This window comes from Musca domestica, unplaced genomic scaffold (assembly GCF_030504385.1).
Source record: "Musca domestica strain aabys unplaced genomic scaffold, Musca_domestica.polishedcontigs.V.1.1 15, whole genome shotgun sequence".
In the NCBI taxonomy this organism is placed as follows: Eukaryota; Metazoa; Arthropoda; class Insecta; order Diptera; family Muscidae; genus Musca; species Musca domestica.
Window position 1 is genome coordinate 11,905,685 of NW_026712207.1, and position 22,745 is coordinate 11,928,429.

The 22,745-nt window shown below is 34.4% G+C and overlaps 2 protein-coding genes across 4 annotated transcripts; one reads left to right on the forward strand and one right to left on the reverse strand.

The window, feature by feature from the left end:
• The first annotated feature begins 5,924 nt into the window (after positions 1-5,924).
• Positions 5,925-20,293, forward strand: LOC101896722 (spermine synthase). Of its 2 annotated transcripts, none has more exons than XM_005188820.4 (4): positions 5,925-6,322; positions 13,174-13,285; positions 18,631-18,753; positions 18,902-20,293. In XM_005188820.4, exons 1-4 carry the CDS (start codon positions 6,041-6,043, stop codon positions 19,483-19,485), a joined length of 1,101 nt encoding a protein of 366 aa, XP_005188877.1. In that variant the 5' UTR covers positions 5,925-6,040; the 3' UTR covers positions 19,486-20,293. The 2 variants fall into 2 exon arrangements, with proteins under 2 accessions (XP_005188877.1, XP_005188878.2); XM_005188821.4 differs by lacking the exon at positions 13,174-13,285 and adding an exon at positions 14,142-14,250.
• LOC101897364 (protein-cysteine N-palmitoyltransferase Rasp) lies at positions 20,287-22,237 on the reverse strand. Of its 2 annotated transcripts, XM_059119660.1 has the most exons (3): positions 22,180-22,237; positions 22,126-22,144; positions 20,287-22,053 (listed from the first exon to the last, which is right to left on the reverse strand). In XM_059119660.1, exon 3 carries the CDS (start codon positions 21,975-21,977, stop codon positions 20,487-20,489), a length of 1,491 nt encoding a protein of 496 aa, XP_058975643.1. In that variant the 5' UTR covers positions 21,978-22,053; positions 22,126-22,144; positions 22,180-22,237; the 3' UTR covers positions 20,287-20,486. The 2 variants fall into 2 exon arrangements, with proteins under 2 accessions (XP_058975643.1, XP_005188881.2); XM_005188824.4 differs by having other exon boundaries at positions 22,126-22,233.
• Between the last annotated feature and the right edge of the window lie 508 nt (positions 22,238-22,745).

The window sequence follows — 22,745 nt, forward strand, 5'->3', positions numbered from 1 at the left end:
TAAGGGTATTATGTCTTTGTTTGTAAAATGGAGAAGGAAGCGAGATAGGCCCATAGTTACTTTTGAGGATCTTCATAGAATCACTTTCTGAGTCGATTTATGTATGTCAGACCGTATATCCGCCCATCCTTCCGTCAGTCCATGCATTTTTGTGAACAAAATGCAGGTCGCATTTATTATCCGTTTGAGATGAAATTTTCCAAACAATATTTGTTTGGCCCAAGGACAAACCCTATTGAAATTGGTGAAAATCGGTTCAAAATTACATATAGCTCCGATGTATATATTCTACCGATTTCGGGTTAATTGTGCACAAATGGCAAATCCGACGGAATTTAGTCTAGAAGCAAGTACAACAAATTTGGTGAAAATCGGTCCAGATATAACTAAAGCTCCCACATATAAGTTTCACCCAATTTGGGGTTTTAAGACCCTTACACACGAAATATATGATCTTTGGTTCCAGATATCAGATACATCTCAGAAATAAGTACCTAAAATTGTGTTAAGATTGGCTCAGATTTGGATATAACTTCCATATATCTTCAACTGATTTCGGGTTAATTGTGCACCAAATGGCCAATATCAGCCAAACAGGACTGAATTTTGGCACTTCCACGGAATTCAACACAAAGGCAAGTAATTCAAATGTTGGTGAAAATCGGTTCAGATATAGCTATAGCTCCCATACATATGTTTCATCTGATTTTGGTGTTTAAGTCCCTCACATGCGTAATATACACTCCAAACAATTATATTTGATACCGAACATCAGATACAGCTCGAAAATACCTCTGCCAAATTTTATCGAGATCGGTTCAGATTTGTATATACCTTCGATATACATCTATGTTTTTACGGTTATTATCTACCATATCTTCAACCGATTTCGGGTTAATTGTGCACCAAATGACAAATATCAGTCAAAATAGCTTGAATTTTGGCACACCCGACCGAATTCTGTCTAGAAGCAAGTACAACAAATTTGGTGAAATTCGGTCCGGTATATACAGGGTGAGCTGAAAAAACTGCAACCAACTTCTGACTGCTGTCATTTCTAAGCCATTCGTCCGACAGCTGTTGAAATTCTTCCAGTGACAGCTCATTATATTGTTTGCAAGCGGACAAAAGCATTTTGGTGAGTATTTTCCAGAAAAAATGTTATTCTTGATGGAATTCAAGCGTGATAGTGTGATTTCTTTATTTTTGGCTGGAAAACCACAAGTGGCTATCGTTAAAGCATTCCAGCATTTAAATGTAAATAAATCTTTTGTGTCTCGTACCATCGCTCGTTACCGATTATGTGATACTGGTAGCGTAGCCGGACGTCAAGGAAGTGAACGAAAGAAAACAGCAACATCAGCAGAAATGGTTCGAAAAGTAAAGAAGCGACTTGATCGAAACTCGCATCGCAGTGGCCGAAAAATGGCTCGTGAGCTGAACATATCGCAATATTCCATTCGGCAAATATTGAAAAATGAGCCATTAAAATTCCAAAAAGTGCAAGAACTTACACCGCAACCGCAAGAAAATAGACTCAAAAGAGCTAAAGAGTTGCTTCGCTTGGCCGAAAGTGGTGATCTGCCGAATTTGGTTTTCTCCGATGAGAAAACATTCGTTGTCGAGCAGTTTGTAAATAAACAAAATGATCGTGTTTACTTGCCAAAGAGGTCAGTTGAAAATGTGGACCTTCGATTGGCTACCAGAACTCAAACACCGGCCTTGGTGATGGTATGGGCCGCAAAAACAGCCGATGGTCGCTCTCAGCTCGTATTAATCGACCGTGGCATCTGAATAAACGCCGAATATTATCGCGAAAATATTCTAAAGGGTGTATTAAATGCTTGGGCACGCAAACATTTTGGCCGCCGACCTTGGTCATTCCAACAGGATACAGTACCATCGCACTCAGCACGCGCTACCCAAGAATTGTTACAAAATGAGGTTCGTCGCTTCATTTCCAGCTCACAATGGCACCAGAGCCTCCGGATATCTATCCGTTGGACTATTGTGTCTGGAGTATTTTGGAAAGCAAGGTTGGCACTAAAAAATATCAAAATGTCGATCAACTCAAGCAAGCTTTTCGCCGGGAATGGGCCAAACTACCGCAGAGCAACATTCGGGCCGCGTGTAACGGTTTCATTGGCCATAATTCGAGCCAAAGGTGACCAATTCGAACAAATCTTAATTTATTCTAAAATTTGATTCTATTTCCGATATTTTTTGCTTTCATTCAATAACATTTAAAAAAATGTAAAAATTATAGCTTTTGTCTTTGTTGCAGTTTCTTGTCTCACCCTGGATTTCATGGATTTTTGCGAACTTTAATTTTTTTATTTGTTTGCCTGAAAAACATTCCTACAGCTCTTAAAAAATCACCCTTTATAATGAAGTGCTCGTTTTAAATATTCCCCATAGCATTATTCTCAGTCATTCCTTTTATATATACTTCAAAACTCAATTTGAAATGCCCACTGTTGGCAATAAAACGACAAAATAATGAATCATACCACCGGCAACAGCAATACCAACACAACCCAGAAACTGGACGTTATGTACATATGTAAATGCCTTATGTACACATGTATGTAGGCATACGTACATCAACATGTATGCGATTGCAACACGCCAACATCAATGCGATTGTGGGGACTAGGACTTTCTTTTTTTATAATACCCCATCTACACTTGAGGCCTCTCGACACCCACACTCTTTGTATGTGGCGGAGGTATGTACGAATAAAATAAAATAAAGGATCAACAGAACATTTAAAACAAAATCCATTTCTTTGTGGAAAAAAGAGGTCAATACAGCAAACATCGTGACATACCGCCTTTGCCAAAAAGAAACCATGGTAATGGTTTAGCCGCAACAGCAGCAGCGGCGGCGGCAACGGCGACGGCTTGTAATGGGACATAAACAAATACCAACATGCATGCCTACATACATACATACATACACATACAAATGTGCGGTGTGGGTTTTGTGGTGGTGGTAAATGGTAACATTTGGAGTTTTGTTGTTACCCGAAGGACCAGGCCAAGCTGACTCACATGGGCGAAAGTGGAATATTTTATGTAGCCAAGACAAATGGCTTTGAAGTGGTGATTTACCAACGAGGGGGTTGCTTTTCAATGTGGTCGAAGGTTTGAAGGTTTGGCAGCAAGACGAAAATCATAATAATTGGCGCCAACATTGCCATAAAGGAAGCAACTCATAGCGTCATCGTTGTTGCATGTTGGGTGGTATGTGGCTCTTTAAAAAGGGGGGTTGCTTGAATTGAACTAGCTTTTTTTAGTTTTTGTTGTTTTCTACAAAAAAGTGTCTCACTTCAATTTGTTAAATACATTTTTTGCCATTATGGCCTTTATTTTAATGTTTTTGTTTTTTGGCATTTCATATTTTTACTTAAACGCCCACACACACATTTTTCATACGCATTGTGATTTTTTTGCTTTTCCAAGTGTTTGATACACAGACACTATATGTATCAAACACATAGACACACACACATCGCGATTACAACTTACACATAAAGTGTTGCCTTCCTTCAAGTTCAGGTTCATGGGTTGCATAGAAGAAAAAAAAATCCGACAGATAAATCAAAAATCTCAACGTCAGGCTGGCTGTGTAATTGACAGCACAGATTTTTCTTATGTTGTTTGATTTTCAATTTGTTCAATTTTATTGCCAAATTGTGATTAGTTTTTTATTTTAATTGTTGTTTCTTTTTTTATACGAACTATTTATTGATTTTTTCATTTATCAAGCAGTAAAATAATAAATATAGGTATTTTATTATATTTTTTATATTTTGTTTATATAATTCTTTTGAATGGCAGCATTTTAAAGTTTTTTTTATTATTCGTTATGTGTTTTTCTTTTCCTTGATTACATTTATTTTTGTTTTTTTTTTAGTTTTGCTTTATTTTATGTTCACTGTACTATGTTGTGTGGTTCTTGATTTTCTTTCTTAGCCGACCCGTCTTTACTCAATGAAAATTTGTCCGCAACTACTTTGTCATCGCCAGCCAGTCAGCCATGTGCACAACTACCCACATAAACAAAGCTCTCTCGTTCCATATGTCTCTCTCGCTTCTGGTGTCGCATGTGATAACTGAGCATTCAAATCATTCAACTTATAAAGCACCTGTCAAAATATTTCTTTTTTCCCTTGGAAAAAATCAAAACAGCTGAGATATGCCCCAAACATTTGCAAATGAGAATAAGACCCAGAGAGAGAGAGAGAGAGTCGTGTAATGTACCGTAATTTCAAAAGGAGCAAATAGAAAAGAGCCACATGCATTCAGATAATGAATGGGGTAGATTTCAGAAAATAAATTTAGATTTTTATAAATATTTATTCAAGTCAAATATTTTTAAAAAAGGGTGTTTCCAAGGATTACAGATTTTTTATTTATTAAAAAAATTGTTAATTATCGTGGACTTTTAAAGATATTGTTTCAAGGATAAATTTGAAATATTTTTCAAAGTTCAGAGATTTTTTGAAAATATTTTTTAATTAGATTTCTAAAAGTATTCTCAGGTATTAAAAAATTAGGATCTTGTATTTTTTAAAAATATTTTTTCAAGGGTTAGAAATTTTTAAAGATAGTTTTTATGGATATTTTTAAAATATTTTTCTGGAATTTTTAAAAATATTTTTGTTGATATTTTTTTAAAATATTTTTCGGGTGTTTTAAAAAAATTAAGTAACAAGGGTTTTTAAACATTTTTTCAAAGATCAGGGATATAATAATATATTTTTGAGAAATATTTTTTAAAACATCAGGGATTTAAAAAAATGTTGATGGTATTTTTGTTTTTTTTTTTTTTTTTTTTTTTTTGAGTATCAGATATTTTATGGAAAATTAAAGATTTTAAAATATATTTTTGAGAAATTTTTTAAAAAATTTTTCGAGAATCGAAAACTAAAAAATTGATTTTTCAAAATTAGGGATTTTAATATATATTTTTGAGAACATTTTTAAGAAAAATGTTCAATGATCGTATATTAAAAAATTAAGGATCGTGCATTTTAAACACATTTTTTTAAAAATTAGGGTTTTTAAAATATATATTTGAGAACATTTTTTCGAGAATCGTGGATTACAAAAGTAAGGATCGTAACCATATTTTTCAGTTATAAGGGATTTTAAAAAAGTTTTGAGGATTTTTTTTTTTTTTTTTTTTTTTTTGAGGATCAGAGATTTTATAAAAAATTAAGAATTGTGGAATTTTCTAAAAATGTTTTCTTTTTCAAATAATGGGTTTTTATTAATATATTACGAAAGCGGATTATTCAAACATATTTTTTTAAGGATAGTCCATTTTTATAAATTATTATAAAATTAATAAATAAATATCACGAATCTTGGCTCTGTTTATTTGAATTTTTAAAAGTTGTTGTTTTTATGTACATTTTTACTGATCGCTGAAAATTTTTTGTACTTATTTTTAGGGTTCCCTAGTGTTTTTATATATTTTTAATGGATCGTAAATTTTCATGAAAATAAATAATAAGACATTTTATAATTTTATATTCAGTCAATTTGTCTTATATAAGCTGCAGGAATTGTATTATTGTTCTATAATCTGAAATATATATTTAAAAAGGTTTCATTTCATAGTTATATGACATTTGCCATATTGAAATAACGGCTTTTATAGTGATAATGAAATTATTATGATTCATTTGACATAATTCGAATGAAATTATGCGTCAAATATAGCTCCAACAACCAAGCTAATGAATATAATATTAGCTTGGTTGTTTATCGCAATTATCCGTTAAATTTTACTCCTTACGAACCTTCTTTCAGTTACCCAATTCATTTCCGACCTACATATCCCTGCTCTAGTTCGCACACTTAAATAGACTTAAGTATCCCTTACTATCCAAGTCGACTTCCATCTCCCTAGTTGTCTAGTTGCGGTTGATGAAAGAAGGGTTGTCTCGTCGGAATAATTTCATTTGATACCCCTAACATCGTACTAAATAAAATAAGTATTAAATTAAATCCTGTGGATAAAATTATAATGGCCGCACAAACAGTTTTATTTGATTTTACTGTGGATCCTGTTCGCACCTCCGATCCCAAAGAAAGACAAGAAATTGCAAAAGTATTACGACATGAATTGGAGTGTCTGTTTCCTCAATTGGAACAGCAATACCAAATGCCAATGGATGATGGATATTTCGCCGTTTTGACCGAGAATAAGGAGACCATAATTACGGTGCGAATTTTCGGCCAGGGTTTGGTTACCATCAATTTGGAATACTATTTGGAAGATGGCAAAGAGCAGCTTTTGTCATTCGATGTAAGATTGTTGTTGTGGAATTTTCTATTTTATTCCAATAGTTGTATTTTTGTTTAGTTTATTATTTTTTATATTTTTTTTAATTATTTTCAAATATTTTTTGCATGCCTAATTATTTGTTTTTTAGTTTATCATTCAAAAATGTGATTTTTAATCATTACTTGTTGTTGCAAAGTTTTTGCTGTCTGGAAAATAAGTTTCCCCCTGTTTCTATTTGAAAAATGATTTTTATTCGCATTTGTCCCGCTGCTGTTGCTGGCCTTCACAGCTATCTATCTTGCTTTTGCATACTGTGGGGGGGTCGTTGGTGTTTAGTTTCCTCGTTTCTGCATTTCCTTCTTCGGCTCCCTCTCGGCTTACGGTCACTTTTGGTTGTTCGTGGAGGACGATTGTTGAAAGGGTGTCGTTTCAAGTTCACAAGCAATGTTGAGGTTGTGCCCATCATATCAAACTTAGCCATCACCACCGCCACCCTTGTCGCACACAACAACACCACTATTGCAGCCTTCAACTTTGGACACAATTATATCATTTTTGTGTTTTCATTTTTATACTTTACATACACGTTTGCCGGTCATTGATTTTTATTATTTTCTTTTTTTCTGCAATGCTTCTGGGAGCTTTAGAAATAGAATGCATTTTCAATGACCTTGAACATATGTGTACAGATGTTGTGCTGTGGTTTCATAAAGTTGGCCAAGGTTATGCCTATTTGCAGGAAATAATTACAATCTTTGCATCTCCTTGAGTTACAATGTTTAGTTCGGAAGCCTTTTGGTAGCAAGTCAAATGTTCTTTTCCCGGCATTCAGTGTCCAGAACTGTTGCTGCAATTGCAAATTACAATAATGGAAACTACGTGAAGAAAACTTTTAATATCAACATGATTTACTGAACGAAACGAAATAATTACAAAAAATATAAGAACACTCTTGGCTCTATTTTTAAAAGCATTGGAAATGGAATAGAAGAAATGTTTGTTATACAGGGTGAGATAAACAAAACTGCAACAAAGTCAAACGCCATAATTTTTAAATTTTATTGAATGAAAACAAAAAATGTCGGAAATAACATCAAATTTTAGAATAAGTAGTTTTGTTCGAATTGGTCACCTTGGGCACGAATTATTGCCTTCAAACGGTCAATGAAACCGATGCACGCTGGCCGAACGTTGCTCTACGGTATTTTGTCCCATTCCCGGCGAAGCGCTTGCTTGAGGTGATCGTCACTTTGGTATTTTTTAGTGTCAACCTTGCTTTCCAAAATACTCACGACACCATAGTCCAACGGATTGGTATCCAGCGATTTTTGTGGCCATTGTGCGCTGAAATAAAGCGAGGTACCTCATTTTGTAACCTTTCTTGGGTGGCGCGTGCTAAGTGCGATGGTGCTGAGTCCTGTTGAAATGTCCAAGGTCAGTGGCCAAAATTCTTGCGTGCCCAAGGCTTTAATACACCCTCCAGAATATTTTCACGATAATGTTCGGCATTTATTGGGATAGATTGATACGAGCGGAGAGCGATCATCGGCTGTTATGGCGTCCCACACCATAACCATGGCCGGCGCTTGACTTCTGCTGGCCAACCGAAACATTTTGCACATTTTCAGCTGACCTCTTTGGCAAACAAACACGATAATTTTGTCTGTTTACAAAATGCTGGACAACGAATGATTTCTCATCGGAGAGAACCAAATTCAGCAGTTCACCACTTTCGGCCAAGCGAAGCAACTCTTTAGCTCTTTTGAGTCTATTTTCTTTCTGTTGCGGTGTAAGTTCTTGAATTTTTGGAATTTCAATGGCTTTAACCCGAGCTCATTTTTCAATATTTGCCGAATGGAATATTGCGATATGTTCAGCTCTTGAGGCATTTTCGGCGACGCGGGTTTCGATCAAATCGCTTCTTTACTTTTCGAACCATTTCTGCTGATGTTGCTGTTTTCTCACCCTGTATATTAGATAGCATTGGGTCCGACAATTTGCGATACTTTTGTTCAATTAAAAATAAGAGATTCCATGAAAATTAATGGTTTAATAACCAAATTCTTCAAACTTTTCGGATACAAAAATCGTTTATCTAAAATTTTTTTAAGATTTTCATTTTAACCGATTCACATGAACAACCGATTTGTTCTGGATCTACCTTTATACACTCATATTATGATTCTCTAGAATTTGTATAAAATCTCTACACTCTAGAAATATATTTTAACCTAATTTTCTCATCCCAAAAACACGTGTGGTTTGTCAAAGTCTTTGCAGACATGTTTTTTTTTTTCTTTTCATTTCCAAAAATGAACAGTTCAATACACTTGAGGAACCTAAATTCAAATATATAAATATAACAGACATTAAAATATGCACAGCCAATAATATTCATTGTTGCATAAGAATAATTAGCAAAAAGAATTCAATATCAATTTAGTGATAACGATTTTTTTTTTTCATTGACATAGTCGTTGTGTCTCCTCTCAATGAATTGTGCGACCTGAGGCAGCGATGTTTTGTTTATGTTTCTTATCGTTTTGTATAAACAAATTGTACCGGCAACAATGACCGGCTGATCGATCGACCACCAAACCAACCGGTTGCGTAGCTATTGAGTGTGTTGTATTTATAAATGAATGTTGAAAAGGTTTTTTTTTTTTGCTTATAGAAGCAAAAAATGTGGACGTAAAATTTTTGGCGGGAAAATGTCTTTAATTTGGCAGCAATACATAAAAAAATAAAAAATAATTGAAACTATCTCGAGAATCAAAATCAGACCGAGTTTGAGAGTAAGAAGGAAGATGAATGAGGAGTATATGATATGGAACCATTTGGAATAAAATCTCTGACTTAAGAAAATGTTTGTGTCCTGATTCGGAATAAGTCGAAAGTAGAAGTTTATGCTCCTTTCAAATAATTTTATGTTTCATTTATTCTTGGACTTAACATAGTGTATATTTTCATAGCCACATATATATGACACGTTTTTCTTTTCTTTTTTTGCGATACGAACACATATGATTAACCTCATTTGTTTTCCCACTCGTAGCCCCTTAAGAGATATACGGAAAAGTGTACTAAAAATAATCTTATTCAAATGCAAACAAGCAGACACAGCATAGACATTCGCCATGTTATATCTACAGATGAAAGGAAAAGTCATTTATTGTAAAGACTTAGATCTTATTTGGTATGGGAAATAATATAAACTGTATGTATAATACTAATGCCTGTAGCTTTGATTCATGACATATGTTTTGTTCGATATTTAGATAAAATATTTGTACTAAACTGAACTGATAGGTCCAATGTAATTCTGAAAATTTCGTCGAAATTTGCGATATAACCACCGGTCTCAATAGAAATTGCTTTTTCAGATGTTTCATGGGAATTTTAGATTTATTTTCCAATGTAAGAATTCCCGTCCGTACTACATAGTGGCGACAGTATAAAACGAGTGCCATTTACCTTTCGTCTTTAATTTTTCCCAAAGAATGTATAATTATTGTTGTCATTTCAACTGCTGCATTTCGGCTTTACTGCGGCAAAGAAGGAAGAAAGTTTCACTAGATTGGTCTCAATACCATAAAAATCTGGTCCTTCGGTTAGAGTGAAATGAATGATTCTTTTTTAAAGTAACAGTTTGATCTGTCATTCATTCCTTTTCTGGAATGAGATAGTAAATACTATTCCGAAATTTCCGACTGGAGTTATGTAGTCAAATCCAAAATCAGGAAAAAGTAATAAAGTACTAAGTGTTAAATTTGAGGTTATGGCAGCAGACGACAGGGCATAACCTTAAGTGGGTACGATTTTCACAATGAGAAAATATTTGCCCTACACTTTGCTATATTGCTATACACGATCATATTTATATAATCGTATATAGCAAAGTGTAGAGAAAACATTTTCTCTTCGTCTTCAATATTTGATTTGAGAAAATCGTACCCTCTTAGGTCTGTGCCCTGTCGGCTGTTGCCATAACATCAAATTTGTAACTTATTACATTTAGTATATTTCCTGATTTTGATGCGTAATTTGTATTCTGAAAACCTTTAGGACATGATGGAAGATTAATTCCTGAACATACCTTTCTGCTAATCTGGTTCTAACTCAGCTAACTTTACAGGCTGTGATCTTCAAGAGTGAGTCGGATAGGTTTGGCAGGGCAATTGAAGCGGTGCAACGTGAATTCGTGCCTAGTACGCAGTGAGACAATTACAACATCCTGAACGTGGTTGGATCAAAAATGCCCAGGTTTGTCTACACATACGACGTTTTTCAGCTGCAATGGATAGAGGTGGACTCCAAGGATGACATTCATACTGACATCTGTGATTACATCAGTAGGAATGCCACTCAGACCGATAGGTTTTCTGATCTAAATGCTCTCTCTCTCTTTCTTTCTCTCTCTCTTATAGCGTTGAAATATAGACAAATGAAGATATAGACAACGAAAAGTTAGTTTTGTCTTTTTATCCAGGTGGCTCTCATCATGTTTCTGTGGTTGAACCTCCCTCTCTCGATCGTCTAGTTTCCTCCTGACACACACTGGTGAGGCAATCTTATCCACCATTTGATGGCTTGGATCACTCCTATGGTAACACCAATGTACTGCAACGAAAGCATGTGGTTATGCTGAAGTACGGCAAGACCATTCGTCATCCATTGGTGTCATAATGAGGCACCCTGTCGCAGTTCTCAGGGCAGCATCCTTCCCGAGTGACCCTATGTTTCAGTCTGTAAAAGGTCTGATCCATGGTAGATGCATCAACGTTAGGGAACATTTATATGTTATTGTAAACCAGTAAAGAAAGTCCTAAAGTCGGGCGGGGCCGATTTTATGATACCCTACACCACTTTGCTAATTTCGTTGAGCTCCACTTAATAATTAAAAGTTTTTATGGGAGAATTCAATCATACACGCTATAATTATAATTATAATTTAAAATTCAAAGGACTAAATATGCCGAAGCATTTGTATCTTTTAAATTCAGACTTATATTGCCCATTTGGTGCGAAATTAATTTGAAATCGGATAAAAATATATATGGGAACTATATCCAAATCTGAACCGATCTCGATAAAATTTGGCAAAGATATTTCTGAGCTGTATTTGATATATTTCCCTGAATATCGTTGTTACGGAGTGCATATTACGGCTGTGGGTAACAAATACAATAAATCGGATGAACAATATATATGGGAGCTATAACTATATCTGAACCGATCTTCACCAAATTTGACATACTACCTTCTAGACTAAATTCGGTCGTATGTGCCAAATTCCATCCCATTTGGACAAATATTAGACGTTTGGTGCACAATAAATGGTAAATCGGACGAAGTTATATATGGTAGCTATATCCAAATCTGAACCGATCTCGATAAAATTTAGCAAAGGTATTTCTGAGCTGCATTTGATATATTTCCCCAAATATTGTTGTTACAGAGTGCATATTACTGCTGCGGAGGACAAAAATAACAAATCGGATGAACAATATATATGGGAGCTATAGCTATATCTGAACCGATTTCGATTTGGCATACTTATTTTTAGGCCTAATTTAGTTGTATGTGCAAAATTCCATACTATTCGGGCTGATATTACACGTTTGGTGCACAATAAAAGGCAAATCGGACGAAGATATATATGGGAGCTATATCTAAATTTTCACCGATTATCTCCAATTTCAATAGGGTTCGTCCTTGGGCCAAACAAATGTTGTTTGCAAAATTTCATCTCAATCGGATAATAAATGCGACCTGCATTTTGTTCACAAGAATACATGGACAGACGAACGGACGGACAGACAGACGGACTGACATGCATAAATCAACTCAGAAAGTGATTCTATGCAGATCATCAAAAGGAACTGTGGGTCTCTCTCGTTTCCTTTTGCCTGTTACAAACAAATGCACAAAGACATAATACCCTGACCACCTTGTGGTGTAGGGTATAAAAATAAGTAGAATTTGATATGTTTCTTATAATATGCCAATCAGTGGCCGTTATAAATAATTTTTTCAATCAACATTTTCAATTCCAAAATTGGTTTGACAGTTCATTGTCTCAGCAGCTGCGACGATGCTACTACCTGTATTCTTCTGTCATGGTCTGATCCAAGAGAAATTACAGAAAATCCAAGAGAAATTACATTATCGTTAAGTCTGGTGAGCTGTGACACTAAAACATTTCGTGACGAAAAATTAAATCAATACCTAAATCATATTCTTTTAAACTTGTCTCAAGTTCCAAAATTCTCAACATCGTTCTTATTTGCGCCTTGTCGAATGTGACACACTTTATTTCCAATTATTTTCCTATAATTTATTACTTTATATCATAATCCAATTCATAATATTAATTTTGAGGAAACTTTTTTTCTTTACAATAAAACAAAGCCGAAGTATTCTATGGGTTATTTTGTTTTAATTAAAATTAGTTTGTTACATAAATTCTATCTCAAATTATACTATATATTATTAATTATTAGACAAATTGAATATTCTAATATAGTTTCACTTTGTCGTTTCTTTGTGTGTGTTTATTTTTATAACAAATTAATAAACATCTTATAACACATGCTGCTGTTGCATACCTTTCTATGGCTGATGAAAAACGTCTCTCTTTTTTTAAATGTTTGTGCAATCTTTTGTTTGTTATAATGATTTATTTTAATTTTGCTTTCATTTTTATAAAGCGTTTAATTTCTATTGCTGCTGTTGTTGTGTTTTTTGCCTTTTTATAGTATTTGTTTTCATTTTCTTTGTTCTAATAGTGAAATCTAACTAAACCAAAACAAAAACATATTTCTCTTTGTACATAAACTATAAATGTATGTGTCTCAAATGTTGTATTACAGACCATGCGAGCTTTGGAATTAATATTACAACAAAAATTAAATTCAGAAAATTCCAAATATTTGCCGCCTATAAAACGTGGTGGATATATTGATATTTACATGACAACTTCAGGTTAGCATAGTAATGATGATGATTTTTTCTTTCATTTAGTTTGAAATCAAGAAATGTATTCTAGTTTCCTATTTTTCTTCAGTCAACAAATCACATCAGTCAATATATTTTTTCTTTCTTTCATCCATTCGTTCATCACTCCAAGTCAAGCAAAAGTTCAATGTTTAAATAAAAAAAAATCAAAACACTTAAAAAGTTGAAAAACCTATCAAAATTGAAAAACGTAATATCTATTGTGAATCAAATATTCCTGTATCGAATCTGTATCTGTATTCTTTCCAAGCATACATACTACTTTCAATTTATTTGCTGTTTTATTGCTAGACATTTTTCCTTCCTCACTGAAAACCTAAAGCTTTTTTATTGTTATTGAACGAATTGAAATTAGCAAGATTATCATCCAGTGAAACCTCCTTTCTCTATTGGTTGGCAAAAACAATTGTATAGGTCCTTTGGAAATGTAGAAACCCCAAACCATAAGTAAAACAACACCTAGTATTTTTTAAAATTGTAAGCTTTGTGTTCAAAAGGCATGTCGATTTTTATTTTGCTGTTGAAATAAAAAAACTTGAATAATTTTTTGTTATTTGTATCTATATTATTATTATTAAAATTCCTTTCAATATTTAGTTTAATAAATAAATCTGTATTTATATATTTAATTATCATTTTCAAATCAACAATGAAAACATATTTTAAAAAAATTGATATCTATCCTTTTTTATTCTCGCTGTTGTTCTCACCACCAATCAAATCATTTTTAAATACACCAATCGAAACCAACCAACCAACACCACCTCGACCACAACTTTGATTTGAAACATTTACAATACAATTATCGTTCGCCATCCAAAAGTCATCAAAACGTCTTGAAAATAACATTGCCAAGAAATTGAAAGTCGTTTCTGGACAAGTGTTGCCTCCACTTAAACGTGGCGACTTTGCTAGATATTTACCATCATCAGGTAATGAAACATTGTTTTTCCTCCCTTAATTTTTTGTGCTTTAAACATTTTGCATTATTATTTTAACATTTATTCTATGACTATTTTGTCGGTGTCTTTTAACTATATGCTTACATTTATATATTTTTTTTGCTTTTGAACATTAATCATCATATATAATTATCGATAATAAATAATTGAAATGTAATCTTTAATAAATTTTCTTTAATCTTTAATTTAGCCATTGCATACTAAAAATCTTTTCTCATTTGTCTTTAATTTTTGTGCATGTTGAGTGTTTTAAATTTATCATATCTAAGATCTTCCTCCATTTTTTGATTACTTAGAGTATTTTTGTTTGATAGACCGATATTAGGGAATTAAGGAACATACGACGCCTTACAAATATTTAGAAAAGGTGCTCACAGTAACGCATTTCTTTAAGGCCTTAGGGCTTATGTACAGTATATATTTGAAAATATATTATAATATTAAGCAGTTCAAATCAAATTTGGCAGAGCCTATTTTGGGATGCTTTAATATGAAATATATATGCCTGCCTGCTTTTTAAAGGTAATAACGGCCTGGTACTAGGGCATTTTAATGCCTACCATAAGTCGTGATAATGACCAGAGGGGTAGGGTGGCAGATCAGATTTGCTGCTAATTCTGCACATTAAACGAGGATGCCGAATAAAAGGAGATTTTGATAAATGACGTGACATCCCAACCCACAATTTCTCTTGGAATCATCTCTCGATAATCGTTAATAAGCAAATTGTCGACTTCATAACCTCTAAAAAAAGAGGGAAAAGTGGCTGGTAAAGGTTAAGTGACTCTCCAACCCAGGGAAAAGGATTATAAGAGGTGCGCCGAAACTCAAAATCATTCAAAGCATTTGGCCATGGAAAACTATAAAATTGGCAGGTGTGCACGCTACAGAAGTTCACAAGGATGCCAGCAAAGACGAATCATACAGGCCGATTTCGCTTTTATCGCTAATAGCAAAGACTGTTGAGACCAGCATCAGAGGATGTTATCCAGTTGCCAAGCATTAACACGGTTTCCGTCTACAATGCAGTACCACAACAGCATTCTACGGCACATACAAATATATCAGTCGAGGATTGAACCAGAAAACGCCGTGTTGTGAAACAGTGTTTGTAGCCTATATATGACGTTTGATATCCTCCGACCAAGATTAAAACGTCTGATAATCAAATATATGTGGTCATATATGTCGTACATGGAATTCCGAATGAAACTGTTTAAACTCTACCTTTCAGGAATTCGTCGCCCTTCAGATGATAACCTCAGATATCGTAACCTGATACTGTTCTGTAACCTGGTACTTTCGTTGCAGTACCTGCTAGGGTGTTACCGTGTGAGTCTTCCTAAACATAATATGGTGGACAGGACTCCCCTACCCAGGCGTATCAGGAAAGAGATTCGTGTTCGAGAGAGAGAGAGAGAGGGGTGTCCAACGATATAAGATATACCTATAGATCGTTAGCTCTGAATAGCATTCATTAGTCAACCATTACACCCCTCGACTTGTCCACTACCTAGGCAAACAAGGGTAGTTTTGAATGTGAATTGATGAATATGTGCATAACGTCTGTCCAGCATTTGATAAAGTTCCGCACAAGACGCTGCATCTTTTTGAGATCTAGTGTTCCAAGCCTTACGACCCAAAGCTTTATGTAAACGGAGTACAAGGAGTGAACAACCCTTGGACTGCAGCAGCAATATTTTCAGTAGTTTTTGGGCGACATGCCCTGAAAGGGCCTATGTAGGTATTACTTAAGGATGGGAGGATATTTTTTCGAAAGGCGCTTAACAATAATTTTATTTATAATAACTTTGGAACGGTGTTCATACTAACGATTACTGGTGTATGAACAAGAATATTTGTGATCAAGTCTGAAATCCAATCATGAATGAAACAAGTTAAAAAGTATCAGTCAGATATATACCCTCAGCCTATGTTCGATTAAATAATCGAAATATATTTGACTAGTCTTACAATTATTCAAAAGTTTGACCCTCTATGGAGCCGGTTCCAAAAGAATGGGCCAATCTTGTCCATTTTGTATCAGACACAAAAATATGATATAAATATTCCAACGTTCCTGGTATGGATTATATTGACTCACTCCTTCACTTTTTATGAGATATGTAATAATTTTAAGAAAATGTTAAAATATGAGTGATGTACCATATAGATTCTACCGAAATATTCCATTTTTATAGTTCATCTGACACAAATAAAAAATATTGAGCGAAATATTGAACTAAAGAAAGGATATTTATGTCCAATTTTATACGAAATCATAAATTCCGATAAATATCATATTCATATCAAGCTTCTTATTGAAATTGAGCATAGCAAAAAGTAAATATTGCTAAATTGTTTCGAAAGTTATGACAGATAAAATTATTGAAAATTGTGACCCTTTGTGGGTGAGGTACCAAAAGGAGTGGACCGATACATTCCATGTTAACAGAAGATCCTGGTTTTTAAAAAATATTGGAATGTGTGAAATTTGAAGACGTTCGAATCCTTACATCATATTTAAGAGTTATAAGAGTTATAATTATTCAAAATGTTGACCCTTTGTGGGGGAGGTACTTGATGGAGTGGACCGGTACTGTCCATTTTAGCACCTGACCTAGCACTGATGCAAATATTAGGACTTGCAAAGTTAGAGCAAAATCGGGTAACCGTTTCTCTTTCTGTGCAAAAAATATATTTTATATATTTTTTTTGAAAATTTCGACCTTTTGTGGGGAGGTACCAAAAGGAGTGGACCGATGTATTCCCTCTTAACACCAGACCTTGGGTTAATAAAAATATTGGGACATGTGAAATTTGAAGACAATCGGACTCTTACATCACATTATTTTAAGAGTTGTAATTATTCAAAATGTTGACCCTTTGTGGGGAAGGTACTTGATGGAGTGGACCGATATTGTCCGTTTTCGCACTTAACCTAGAACTGATGCAAATATAAGGATTTGCAAAGTTTGAGCAAAATCGGATTATTGCTTCTCTTTATGTGCAGAAAAAGAAAATATATATATTTTAATGTTTTTGAAAATTTCGACCTTTTGTGGGGGAGTTACCCGAAAAAGTGAACCGATACTTTCCATTTTCGCAACAGACCTTGGCTAATAAAATTATTGGGATGTGTGAAATTTGAAGACAATCGGACTTTTACATGACATTTTATAGGAGTTGTAATTATTCAAAATTTTGACCCTTTGTGGGGGAGGTACTTGATGGAGTGGACCGATATTGTCCATTTTCGCACCTGACCTGCCACTGAGGAAAATATTAGGATTCGCAATGTTCGAGCAAAATCGGATTATCCTTTCTCTTTCTATGCAATAAATTATTTTCTTTGAAAATTTTGACATTTTGTGTGGGAGGTACCAGAAGGAGTGGACCGATATTGCCCATCTCCGAACTCGATCTAAGTTTGACAAAAATACTACGATGTACCAAGTTTCTATCAAATCGGATACTCCCTTCGAGAGTTATCGTGCGCACCAGCCAGACAGACGGACGGACGGACGGACGGACATCGGTAGATCGACTCCAAATATTCTGAAACGGATTTGGTCCAAAGAGACTTAGGGTCTAAAACCATTATTTCGACTGGGCACGTTTTGACCGTATCAAATGATATATACCCTCTGTAGCCATATGGCTGAGGGTATAAAAATCGAAATTCAAGAACAACTGCTGTTACTACAAAATAATGCAGTATTGACCGTGGGATTATGTAGCTGTACTTAACAACCCAAATTCTTTAATTTTTTTGAATATTGTAGTTTATTTGTTAGTAAATACTAGCTGTTTACTTTATCTTTACATTACTTATCAAAGAAAATTCTTATTATTAAATTTGGAGAGGAAATTAAAAATTTTTTATACCTGCGACTTTTAGCAATTTTATCACTCTATATATTTGCAAATGCATGTCCCATCTCTGCTTTCATATTTTTTGTTAGCTTAAATTTTAATAACCCTTAAGTACGGATCTCATTGCTGTATCTTTCTAAATAATAACTGTGTGTGTATGTAATGTGTTGGTAAAAAAAATAAACAAACAAAAAGAATAACAACCCATTCATTTTGTATTCTTTAAACACCTTGAATTATCCTTGCCCTTAACCTCATGTGACATTTACCGCAACTAACCATACATTTGAATAGACAGACACAACACACACACTCACTTGTATATAAAACATCCTTTACATACCTAAGTCATGCAAGAGTATATTTGTTCATTAACACCAAACTCATAACAACATTCATATATACAACATAAAAAAAACATATATATTATAATTTGTATTATTATCATGTACTTGTTTTCCCATGTTCTTCTAGATGAACGTATTATCGAATACGATATTGATTCATTGGTTTATGAGGCACGTTCACCATTCCAGAAAATTCAAATTATGCACTCGAAAACATTGGGCAATATGTTGATATTGGATGAATTGCAAAGTGAGTAGAGATAAGATATTCATAAAGATACGCCAATTGTAAAAATTTAAGCATTTTACTTTAACGATCAATAAAAAGTCGCTATCGGCGTACTTTATTATCTTTGTATGACAACGTTATAAATGATCATTTCTTTTTTATATCTTAGATATTGCTGAATCTGATTTAATTTACACCGAGACCCTTATGGGCCGTGGCGTTGAAAACTACGAAGGCAAAGAAATTTGTATTTTGGGTGGTGGAGATGGTGCCCTGCTATACGAGCTATTGAAGGAGAAACCCAAATTTGTTGTTATGCTGGAAATCGATGAATTGGTTATGCAGGCGTGCAACAAATATCTCAACAGTATTTGCGGTGATGTTTTGGAGAAACGTAAAGGGGACAATTATGAAATTATCGTCGGCGACTGTGTGGAGTATATGAAGAAGTTCATTGCTGATGGCCGTAAATTTGATTACGTCTTTGGCGATCTCACCGATATACCCATTTCGGGAGCACCCATTGGTGAATGTTGGGATTTTATACGCACAATTTTGGAGCACTCCTTTAAAATCTTGAAACCCGATGGCAAATACTTGACCCATGGCAATGGCACCAGCTGTGTGGAGTCATTGGAATTGTTCGAAGAACAACTGGGCCTGTTGAAACCCAAGGTCAAGTTTACCACATCCAAGGCATTTGTGCCCTCCTTTATGGAAGAATGGCTCTTCTATCAAGTGTCCTTGGCTTGACGAGGTGAAGTGGAAGAAAATACGTTTCTTAACGATTCACAGCGACGACTTAACTCAATTAATAACAATAAACAAGACACTGAGGCTTCCTTTATCACAAACCCATCAACACAGCATAGAGCACCGGCAAGTATCTTGCCATTGGCTAGTCTACCCTTCGAAAATGACTGTGAAATGGCTCCACACAAACACAGACGTTTTCTTTATCACACATCCATCTCTTAGTCACCTCACGTTGAGCAATGCAAACATTTATTTAATGAATATTTAGCCATACTTTTGTTTACATTTGATTGTCAATTTTTTTATTTAAAAAAGCATACCAAATATTTAAGAAGAAAATGTAATTATTTTAAGTTAGCATTTAGTTAACGTGTGAATAAGTAACAGAAAGCTCCCTCTTCTCCATCAACACATTGACCCATATTGTTTTCAATATCCTTGTGGATAAATTTCAAACCATGTTCCTTTTAGCTAAACTATTTGAACAGTTTTTGTTTACTTCCCCTACTCCCCCACTTCTTCTTCTTCAAAAAAAAAGCTGGAGCGTAAATATCCCATTATTTTTGGGTATTAATATAATTGTACTTACAGTATATAATACGATATGATTACGATCATATTATTTATAAATTCATTTTATGTTGTTCCTCTTCACTTGAACGAAATTATTACTAAAGTATAACAGACTTAAGAAGGAAATGCAAAAGGATAATTTTAATTTACTTTGTTTTATTTAAGGCATACATTCAAACAAAAAAACCAAATTAAAATATAAAAAATATAGTCGTACGCAGAATATTGTGAATTAATGAGTTTTATTTATATCAAAGGGGATTCTTATTACACCATCAAGGCAAAATTGGTTATAGTATTTTGTTCTCTTGTTCTTGTTCTCTTATATTTCTTTAAATATACAGTCTTTTACTTACTTAAAAATAATTTATATTCCTTTAATACTATTTTCTACACAAAAATAATTGGCAAAGAGTAATGACTTATTATCTATGAACTTGAAATCTTTTGTGCATTACAATTTCACAACATTGATAGAAACAATAGGTGCAAAACGACAATGTCACATAATTCCACCAGCCTCCCAAATACGCTTCATGCATCAGAAAATTTCCCACATCCAGACCACTAATGAAATAGCAATTTGAAAATGCAGCCGGAATAAATATTTGCGATCCCAGGAATGCATTAAATCGCTGTACACCTCCATCAGTTAGTCCACATGTCTCTCGCATCGCTTTGTTATAAAATGCCGATGTTGTTATGGTTTTCAGAACTTTTTCCAAGACCAAACAGAAGAAATTCAAAAGACTCCACACAAAAACATACCAATAATGGCCATGCCAGAGAAACACAAATGAAAATGTGGCAGCTGTTGATAGAATTTTTCTCAGCGGAGACGAAGTTTTACTGCACAATTCCGCATATATGTGGGTAAATAAAAATTCGTAGAGTCCTTCATCGAAATATTTCCACATATCCGAGTAGTGATGAACCAAGCCAATGCATCGAGGTTTTCTTGGCGGTCTTAGACCATCATATTGGGCAAATGCAATGCCCAAACCATACACAATAATGTAATGCATAAAAAAGAACTGACCCATAAAATAGCCAACTGCATACAAACCAAACTTGGTGTCCAGCACCTTGATGGCTTCAATATCCAAAGCCATATAGTGGACATAAATAAAATGTATTGCAATCTCCAAGACCAACCACCAAAAAGCAACCCTTGCTATTTGCCACAGAAATTGTATCAGATTCGATTTCCCCTGGATGATTTCATCTGCAGGTGTATAGCGATGATAGCCCATAAAGGGCCCCAACGTAAAACAAGGGAAATACAAGCTATATCCCAGAAACTTGATAAAGCTATATTTTCTTTCCATATCACCTTCTCCATTCACATAAGACTTTGCCAACTGCAAACTAAAACTGCATCCCCTTAGAATACACCAACATAAAGTGACCATTACATGATGGAATTCCATGTAACCCATGTTATCCTGCAGCATTTTGTTCGATTTCATAAAAATCATGACAATCATCCACAACAACGAAAGCAACCACACATATGCCTTTGAGTGCCTCTGCGCTACCAAATAGTAAGTCATTACCAGGCTACATATCAAAGCAATTGATATTATTTTCATTGTACAACACACAATGATGCAAGTCACCAAGACGTGTCCCATACTCTGCCATCTAGGTTGGTATTTTCGAATGAAGCCGCTGATGGCAAAATGAAAGATATACCAGTGCCAGTATTGTTTAATGTATTCGGTAAATGCATAAAATTCATCGTTTGTGTCATCCTTTCGAGAATTGAGTATTGGCCATCCTTGTGGAAACTCATATTGGGCAATAGCAAGGATTTTATGTCTGGCATTGATCAGGGACCACAGCTGGTAAACAATGTATACAACATAGACGCCAAAATACAAGGTTGTTTCACTTTTGTACAGACGGAGTTCCATTCCTTGGCATTGAAACCAAATTGCCTATCACCGATGAAACAATTTGTGGTATTGTCCTTTCCTTTGTTAAATCCAACTACAACAAAGTCAATAATGTTAAAATAATGTCCTGAATACGTATGTGTTAATACAAAATTAATTAAATTACCTTATTAATTCATTATATTCGAAATATTTTAAAGGAATTTCGCTTTTATGCAGACGGAGTTCCATTCCTTGGCATTGGAACCCACTATAGCTATTTGTTACCGATGTGGTGCACAAAAGGTTGCGAACGAAGGAAGATGCAACACGCCGACAACGTATAGAAAATGGGAATAGGCAATATAATGCAACAGCTGTTTGATAACCTACTTTTATAATGACACTTACTTAGGGACACTTAGGTCGATAGTCGATACAACACATGGTAAAAGAATACACGTAGATGCATGACAAAATGATACAGGTAGGCACATCAATACAGCTGCTGGTACAATGAGCTGTTAGACCAATTTTGGATTTGAAAATGAAAAATATCGAAATTTGTAAAAATTGTTGGAAAATGCATGTCATAACAACCTCCGATTGGCGTCGTATAAGAAAAGGTTTTAAAATCCATTTATTTTTGGAGATATTTTTAAAAATTTTTGACATATCAATATTCGCGAGTGTTGATGCATCTACCTATATTCTTCTACCATGCGTAGATGCATTCGTGGCACAATAAAAAGGTAAGGAAGAGCCCCCAGCGGAGCGCGCATTAATAATATTAACCAGATTTGCCAT